Raw genomic sequence first — 10,022 nt, 5'->3', positions numbered from 1 at the left:
ATTTTATATGTTTTTAAAAAAAAAAATAAATTTACTTTTATTTTATATTTTTTTTTTTTTTTTTTAAATTTTAAAAAAACCAAAAAAATTAAAAAAAAAAAAAAAAAAAAAAAAAAAAAAAAAAAAAAAAAAAAAAAAAAAAAAAAAAAAAAAAAAAACATTTATATATGAGAGTAATATAAATATAAATAAATAAATATATATATATATATATCTATGATATGTTCCATATAATTTTTTTAAAATATACAAATTAGAAAGATAGATATAAATATATTTATATATATATATATTATCCATTTTCAACATTTAATAAAATTAAAAATAAAAGAATATAGGATAATTGAAAAGATGATTTCCAAAGGTAATAAAAATGGTATATTAAATAATAATGAAGAAAACAGGAATACTTCTTTTTTGAACCCGTATGAAAATTCCAAGATTTCTAAAGACAATTCTGCAGAAGAAATAGCAGAAAAATACTTAAGGAATAAAGTGAGTTATAAAACTATAAATAAAAATAACTATAATATAAATATAAATAATGATTATTATGATAATAAAAATATAAGTGAATGTAATAATTATGTATCTAATGATAATACATCATATTATTTAAATAATAAAAATGAAAATGTTAATTTAAATTATGTTGGAGGAAAAAATTTTGAAAAGAAAAATGATTATATGTATACAAATTTATTTTTAAATACAAGTAAAATAACTAAACTAATTAATTCTTGTAATACTTCTATGAACCCTAATGAGATGAAGAAATTGTACAAATCCAAAGAAGAGGAAGGATATAATAATTATATAAAAAATCAGGAAAAAAATAATGTCGTAAATACGATTGATGATTTATTAAATAAATATACAAACAATACTAGTATTAGAAAAAATGATGAAAAGTTAGGGTATTTTAAATATAGTATGACCAAACCGTATATGTTAGACACAAAAAAGGAGATAACAAATAAATTAGGGTTTGACGATACCTCTGAAAGGGGCCGATCAAAATATACTATGAATGATGATATACAATATAAAGATAATAATAGCATCACCATAAACAACAACAACAACAACAACAACAATAATAATAATAATAACAATAATAACAATATTATTAGTAATATTAGTAATTATAACAGCAGAAGTAATTCGGGAAAACGCAACTTATATGAACCACAGAATCATAGTAAAAAAAAAAATTTAATCCAACGAAATAAAGATTATGTTCATTATTTGAGCAAACGAAATAGTATTTTAAAAAATGAAATGCTAGTAAAGAAAGATTTAAAAAAAAAAAAAATGAGCGTTTCTTCATATGCAGAGAATTCTTTTATGAAGAATAAAATTAAAGAAGATAGATATAAAAGAAATAACTTTTTTTTTTTTGATACACATTCTAAGGATGAAGAAGGAAAATATAAGGAAGTAGATTTAATTAACAACATGAGTATATTTAATAACAAAAAGGAGACAATTTGTGAACATAAACCAACTTTTCATTATAATGAAAACAATAAGCCTGTTATTAATAATATGAACACTTTTGAAAAAGATTATGATAAAATTATAAACAATTGCATTATTTATAAAAGTAATAAGGGATGTGAATATTCAAGAAATTCAAATGATAATAGTTTATTTGATATAAGTTTTTTAAAATCTACTTATTCAGATTCTAGCAAAATTATTGATTCCCCTTTAAGTTATGAACAAGACAATATGAGCATTTTCAATATAAGTAATAACAAAAAAAAAAAAAATGAAGAATCTGTTATAAATGTTTATGATAGTTCCGATTTACATTCAAAAAGTGATGATAATGTAATACATTACAAAGATTCAAATAATAAAAATATGGTAGATGTTACAAATGTATCTAATGAATGTACCTTAGAATCCAAAAATAAAACATCAGACACATATTCAAATATATATAATTATGACAAGAAGAGTAAGACACAAAACGGAGATAATGATGTATCTATAAATAGGCAAATGTCTTCATCATTATTTAATACCAATACAGATGATAGTAAAAAAGGGGACTATCCAAATAATACAAATAAAATAATTACTAGTGGTCACAATATTGATGGTAATAATATTCGAAACAATACTTATAATTTAAAATATAATATAAATTATAATAATATTAAGAATGATAAAAACGAAACCTACAACAACAATATTATAAATAAGAAGGAGGGGTATATTCATTATTTAAATGTACGCAGTAATTATAGTACAAATAATATTAATAAAGAGTATGCCGAAAAAAATTACAAAGAAAATGAAAATTTATCTGAGGATATGAACAATAATAATATATGGAATGATGGAAAAATATGTATAAAGAATAGGAATAATAATATGAACCGATATTTTGAATGTAAAAAAAATGAAGATATAATAAAAGACATCAGCAGCAACAATAAAAATAATGATAATAATAAAAATAATGATAATAATAAAAATAATGATAATAATAATAAAAATAATCACAATAATAATAATATTTATAATCACAATAATAATAATATTTATAATCACAATAATAATATTAGTATTGATAAAAATAAAGAAACCAAATTATTTCCTTTATATTTTTCTGATAACAAACTAAATATTATATATAATGATAATAGGGCGGAAAAAAATTACATAATGAATAGTAATAACAATTTCTTTTCAAGCGAAAAGAAAAAAACAAGAAGTAATCTAAATAATGGTGATAACAAAATAAATTGTTATAATAATAATTATAATGATGATAATGCTATAAATATTTATAATTATAAAAATCAAAATGTAGATGAACAGCAAGAAAGAAAAAAGCATTTGTACAACATGAATACTAGTCATATAAGAAATGAGTGTTTAAATATAGATAAACAACATATAAACGAATTAAATAATATAAACAATTATGAAGATTATTATAAATATATAAAAGAATTTGTAAATTATATACCTATAAATATAAAAAATATAAATATTTTATTAGCTCTATCTTTATACTTTTTAAATTTTAATATAAATAATAATTGTACAGAAAATGAAATATCAGATAGTTTATTAACAAAAATATTAAATAAGTTTTTATATTGTCTTAATTTAAAAACATGTTTACTTAAAGAAAATAAAATAAATTATAGTGAAGATAAATATTATTATATACAAATAAAAGAAAATGATCTAAAAAATAAAGTATTGTGTGACGACAACAAGGAAGAAAAAAAAAAAAGTGAACAACATATAGACATAAAAAATAACAATCATATAAAAGATAAAAACCATGTTGACCATAATAACCACGTTGACCATAATAACCACGTTGACCATAATAACCATGTTGACCATAATAACCATGTTGACCATAACAACCATATGAATGATAACAATAATCACAATTTCATTCATGAAAATGGGAATTCCTTAAGTAATAATAGTAGCAACTCTTTTGTTACCTTTTATAATAAACGAATAATAAAATATGAACATGATGAGATAGCTAACAATTTGTTAGAACAAAATATTGATGATAAGGATAAACGTCGTACAACAAACAAATATGATGATAAAAAAGGTTTTTTTGTGTTTAACAAAAATATGCAAATAATAAGCTTAATAGATATATATAAAATAGCTTGGTGTTTATGTGTATTAAAAAAGAACGAAATTTTTATCGATCTTTTAAGGATATTATATAAAGAGATTGAATATATGGATGTAGATAAAGATTTAATTTTTTGTGTAATGTATCTTTTTCAATATTGTAATATAATAGAAATAAAAGAATGTGAAATAAATTTAAATAAAAATATGAATCTAAATATTACTAATGATAATAATGAAAATATGTGTATGTATTTACATTTATTATATATATGTTCATTATATAATGAAGATATTTTATATAATAATTATCATAAACAAAATATTGAAAAAATTATTCTATGTTTTTATGATACCTTAGAATATTTAAATTTATATACATGTACTCATATATTATGTGTATTAGCTTATTTAAATATAAAAAATGATGAATATCCACATTTTTTTAATAAAATATTAAATGTATTTAGACATAACATAAAGAAATTAAATAAAAGTGTATTATTAGTAAATATATTATGGTCTTTATGTTTAATTGAAGTGCCATGTTCGGAATTCTTAAAGGATATAAGTGGATATATTATAAATATTCTTCATTATATTCCTCTCAGTGAATTTATAACAATATCTTGTTGTTTCGCTTGTCAAAAAATCATACTAATAAATAAATACTGGAAAAATGTAAAAAAAACAAAAGAACCAAATATATTACATAAATATATTCTAACCATTTCTCAAGACAGTATAAATGATTATAGAGAATATGAAAAGGATATAAATACATTTTATACAGAAAAGAAATTATATCCATATTACTTTTATAGGAAACCTGTATGTCATTCCATCATTTTTAAAATATTAGCATATAATTTTTTACATTACGAACAAATAAATAAAAAACAACAAGATCAAAATTATAAAATAAATAATGATGATAATCAAAATTTTGTAAGTGGTTACAAAAAAGGAATGACTAATAGAAGTCTAAGTGTAGAAAATAGACATGAAAAAGAAAATTCAAAAAAGAAAAAAGTTCCTCTTCAAAATTGTAGATTTAATAGTTCAAATGTGTATGGGAATATAAAAAATGATTTAATAAAAAATTACAACCTTGAAGATAATGATGTGGTAAAAAATGGTGTGCAGGATGAATTTGTAAAAAATGGTGTGCAGGATGAATTTGTAAAAAATGGTGTGCAGGATGAATTTGTAAAAAATGGTGTACAGGATGAATTTGTAAAAAATGGTAATGATTTAACAACATGTGAAAAACAACATTTACCCTTCTCAACAGGATGGGGAGATCTTTATCATAATAAAAAAAAAAAAAATGAGGAACATAATAGAAATATAAACATAGATATTGATTGTAAGCATACTTTTTCTTCATATACACAAAATAATATTATAAATTCTTTTAAAAATGATTGGAAAAATAATATAAATAAAAAAAAGAATTTAAAGAAGTTTAAAGAATATTATAATATATATGATAATAAAAATAATAATTATGATTTTCTTCTGAATTCATATGAACGTATTTTATTTACAAATCTAATAGAAGATTGTTGTAATAACATAGATAAATTAAACTCTATACATTTTATCGAACTTTTATATACTTTATGTATCTTACATATAGACAAATCAAAAATTGTTAAGGTTATAGAAAAAAATATGAACAACAAAATATTTTATGACCATTATGAGAAGTTTATTGACAAGATAAAAAAAAAAAAAATAGAAAATATAAATAAAAATAAAAATAAAAATGGAAATATAAATAAAAATAAAAATGGAAATGTAAATATAAATAAAAATGGAAATATAAATGATATAAATATTAATGATCTAGATAAAAATTTCAACATGGACGATGAAATGAAAAACGAAAAAGATGATCTTATCATCTTAAATTATATATATAACAAATTTGTAAAAGAAAATTCACAGTATCTTAATAAAAATGATTTAGATAATCATTTTGTTTTAATTGTGAATAATATTTATTTTTGTAAATATATTAATGATGATATCTTTTTAAAAATTATTAAATTTAATAAAGATACAACAGGAGCTAAAACAAATATTAATGACACAACTACTACAAATAATGATAATAATAATAATAATAATAATAATAATAATAATAAGGACAATAATAACCACAATAATAATCACAATAATAATCACAATAATAATCACAATAATAATAATAATAGCACCTTTTATAAATTAAAAAATATATTTTGTGGTACTTCCTTTAAAGATAAGGAATGTGTTAAACAAGATATACATCATAATAATGAACTTACACAAAGTAATCAAAATGAACTATCAAACAATTACACAAATGATTTAGTTAATAAAATAAAGGATGATAAGCATCATTATTTTATATATCCAAAAGAAGGTAGTGATAATATAAATAATCAATATAATGAGAAAATTAGAAATACAGATAATAATAACCATATACATATCTATGATAAAAAAGATAACAATGTTTATAATAATATATATAATATACACAATACACATAATGAACAATATGATAAATGTAACATAAACATTTATCAAAATAAACATATTAGTTTGTATAATAATAAAAATACACATACAAATAATTCCCAAAAAGATGATTTCATGTCAAATGAAAAGAAGAAAATGTATTATCAAGATGAAAAAAATATTTACAAAGATACACATAATAATATCCCTTCATCAAATAATTATAATGGATACTTAGGAGAACATAATAATAATATAACAAGTGACACAAATAATAGCCCTGAAATTAATAGTGATAATACTTCAACAAAATTATATAACCTTAAAAAAGATTTACAAAACACATTTAAAGCTTCTATTTCATATTACAATAATATAAGTAAACATAACAATATAAATAATGATACAGATCATAAGGAAAATTTTATTCCTTCAGAAATTTATAATAATATTGTTAAAAATAGAAATATTAAAAATATAATATATAATCATAAAGAAAATCAAATAATAGACGAAACAAATTTAAGAAATAATAATTCTTATGAAGGAAAAAAAAAACAAAAACAAAAACAAAATCCAAACAATGTAAAATATAACTATTATCATTTCAATTCTTATCAAATATTTATCTTATTATTACAAATTTCTATGATATCCTTATTTCTCTTTATTATTATATTCATATATACATCATTGACATAATATGAAATGATAAAATAGAAATAAGTATACTGAGATAAAAAAATACACATAAACAAATATACATAAATATTTAAAATAAAATATGCATACAAATAAATATATACATAAATATTTAAAATAAAATATGCATACAAACAAAAATATGTACATATTGATATATATATATATATATATTATTTTTTTTTTATAATACATTCATCATATTTTAAAATAAAAATATTAAAATGATGATATTATTTTACCCGTTTCTTTTAAACCACGGCACATTTTTTTCTTTTTTTTTTTTTAACATATATATATAACATTGATTATTTTATATACATGTGGAAGGAATACAAAATATAATAATATAAAAAAAAAAAAAAAAAAAAATATAATATCAACATATATATTATACAAAGCGTAATTTTATATATATATATATATATATAATATGTATATTTTATATTATTATATATAATTTATAAATGTTCACTTTATATATACATATAATATTATATATATATATATAATATTAAAGAGAGCGAGAAACAACTATTCATTCAATTTTTATATGTATACATAATATATAAAGAAAAAATAAAATAATATATTTTGAAAAACATATATATATTATAATTTATATTTCAATAATTTTAAAAAGTTTTCATTGAAATAAAATTCTATATATATATATCAAACTGTAAGTATATTTATATAATTATATATATATATATATATATATATATATATATATACATAATATTATTATTATATTATTCTTTTTTTTGAGGAAAAAAAAGATGGGGCTTCCATCATTTTTTAGATAACTATAATAATAAAAAGCACATTAAATAAAAATTAAGATGAATATTTTTTTATATATAAAATAAATGTATAAATTAGTACATTATAAATATATTCACATATAATATGAATACATTTATATAGATATATATTTATACATATGTATTTTAAAATTTATATATTTTTTATTTTTTATTTTATTATTTTATTATTTTATATTTTTTTTTTTTTTTTGGTAAATGTCAACTTCTAATATATCCAAGGTACTTTCAGGTACCTTCGTAGAATTTCAAGTGGTAATTTTGACTCTTGATGAGAATCATTTTGCTAGTGAATTATGTGATAATAAATGTAAAGCATTAATAAAGATATGTAATAGATGTATGATATATTATATAATAAAAACTATTATTGAACAGAGATTAAAATATATTACTATCGTTGTTAATAGTAAATATTATGATGACATGGTTAATTATATTAATACAACTTTTCAAGATAATTATAAATATGATGATAAGAAAGGAAAACACATTTATTGTATAGACATCGAACCATATAATACAAACAACAATGAAGATATAGGTTCCATTCAATGTTTATTACAAATTAAAAATAAAATAAAAGTAAATATAAGAAAATGTATTATATATGTATATTCATGTTTCTATGTATTTTGTTTTTAAAATGTATACATAAGCTACTCATTTTATGAGTCCCCCCAAATTAATGCTCACATGAATATATATATATATATGTATGTATATATTTATGTATTTATTCATTTTTATATTTATATTTATATTTACATTTGTTTATTATTTTTTTTAGTCCGATTTTATTGTAGTCAATTGTGATATTCTCGGATTCGTGGATTTTCATTCCTTAGCTAGTAGGATGCTGAAAAATAAAATAAACAAAAAAATAAATAAATAAAAATTATATACACATATATATATATATTTATTTATTTATTTATATTTGTGCTCCTCCAACAATGTGTCATAATTTTATATATATTTATCGCCTCCTCGAATTTTTTTCTTTTCTTCATTTCTTATTATATTTTCCTTATTATACTGTAGATTTGTTTAGAGGGGAAAACGCTATATGTGCCATATTACTTTTAGAAAACAACCAACCAAGTAATGATAAAAAGAAGAAGGAGATAACAGACGAATATGTAAATTTAGAGAATAACGTATGGGTGTGTATTGACAAGAATAGTAAAGTTGTGAGTATTAAAGATTCTTTATCTATGAAAGAAAATGGAAAGATGAAAATTAGTAAAGTTAATTTATTATTTCATAAAAATTTTGTATTAAAAACGGACTTATTAGATAGTCATGTATACATTTTTAAGCATTACGTTTTAGAAATCATGGAACAAAAAAAAAACAAATTTTCAAGTATCAAGGTAAGGAACAAAAAATAAAAAAAAATATATATATATATATATATATATATGTATACATAGATATATACATATATTTATATATATATTATTTATTTTTTTTTTAGTATGATTTGATTCCATACTTGGTAAAAATTCAAAACACATCCAAGGCTGCAGGTAGGAAAGCATAATAATTTATATCATCACCTGTATATATCATACGCGTATATTCTTATTTTATTTTTTCCTTTTTTTGTAGAATATTCCAAGGGAGAATTCAAGTACAACATGTACAATACATTAATTGAAAAATATGAAGGGGACGATGAAATTGAGGAAGGAAAAAGAGAAAATCTAATGTTGGACATCATAAATAATGTAATGAAAAAATAAAAATAAAAATATATATATATATTATATATATATATATATATATTATAACAAATGAAACTTATAACACTACATATTATATTTATTCATTTTATAGGAAAATGTAGAGAGTGTTGTTTGTTATATACAACCAAAAAACAATGGATTTTGTCAAAGAATTAATAGTATCCCAAATTTTTTTAAAGCGAACTTATTGGTAAAAAAATAATAAAGAAAAGAAACATGTACTGATGCTTAAAATATAAATAAATAAAAAATAAATATATATATATATATATATATATATATGTATATTTATTTATTTCCTCATTTTATTTTTTTTTATATTTCTTTCTTTCAGTTTTGTGTTAGTAGACAAGATCATTTGAAAAACATATTGCCTCCTTATTGTTTTTTTCTTCTAACCGAAAAAAACCAATCGGTATATTATATATAATAAAACAAGTGAATTTTTTTTTTTTTTTTATCAAATATTGTCTTTAATAAAATATAAAATTTATCATAATATATAATAAGCATACATTAATATGGCAATATATATATATATATATATATATATATATTTTTTTTTTTTTTTTTTTTTTTTTTTTTTTTTTTTTTTTTTTTT

The 10,022-nt window shown here is 18.6% G+C and overlaps 2 protein-coding genes across 2 annotated transcripts in view; both read left to right on the top strand.

Annotated features, from left to right (window-relative positions):
• Positions 1-351: 351 nt before the first annotated feature.
• Positions 352-6,843, top strand: PRSY57_1325500 (hypothetical protein; the record flags this gene model as incomplete). Its single annotated transcript, XM_012909191.2, has 1 exon — positions 352-6,843. The coding sequence occupies one exon, from the start codon at positions 352-354 to the stop codon at positions 6,841-6,843; it is 6,492 nt and encodes a 2,163-aa protein (XP_012764645.2).
• Positions 6,844-7,868: 1,025 nt separating this feature from the next.
• Positions 7,869-10,022, top strand: part of PRSY57_1325400 (translation initiation factor EIF-2B gamma subunit, putative) — a gene marked incomplete at both ends in the record, with an annotated part of 3,112 nt that continues 958 nt past the window's right edge. Inside the window, 7 exons of the mRNA XM_012909190.2 lie at positions 7,869-8,255; positions 8,461-8,521; positions 8,715-9,046; positions 9,151-9,202; positions 9,285-9,403; positions 9,513-9,611; positions 9,756-9,836. Coding sequence (XP_012764644.2) covers positions 7,869-8,255; positions 8,461-8,521; positions 8,715-9,046; positions 9,151-9,202; positions 9,285-9,403; positions 9,513-9,611; positions 9,756-9,836 — 1,131 coding nt within the window. The remainder of the gene's footprint in view (positions 8,256-8,460; positions 8,522-8,714; positions 9,047-9,150; positions 9,203-9,284; positions 9,404-9,512; positions 9,612-9,755; positions 9,837-10,022) is intronic.

The sequence above is a fragment of the Plasmodium reichenowi genome, chromosome 13 (genome assembly GCF_001601855.1).
Source record: "Plasmodium reichenowi strain SY57 chromosome 13, whole genome shotgun sequence".
NCBI lineage: Eukaryota > Apicomplexa > Aconoidasida > Haemosporida > Plasmodiidae > Plasmodium > Plasmodium reichenowi.
This window is presented reverse-complemented; position numbering and strand designations above follow the sequence as displayed.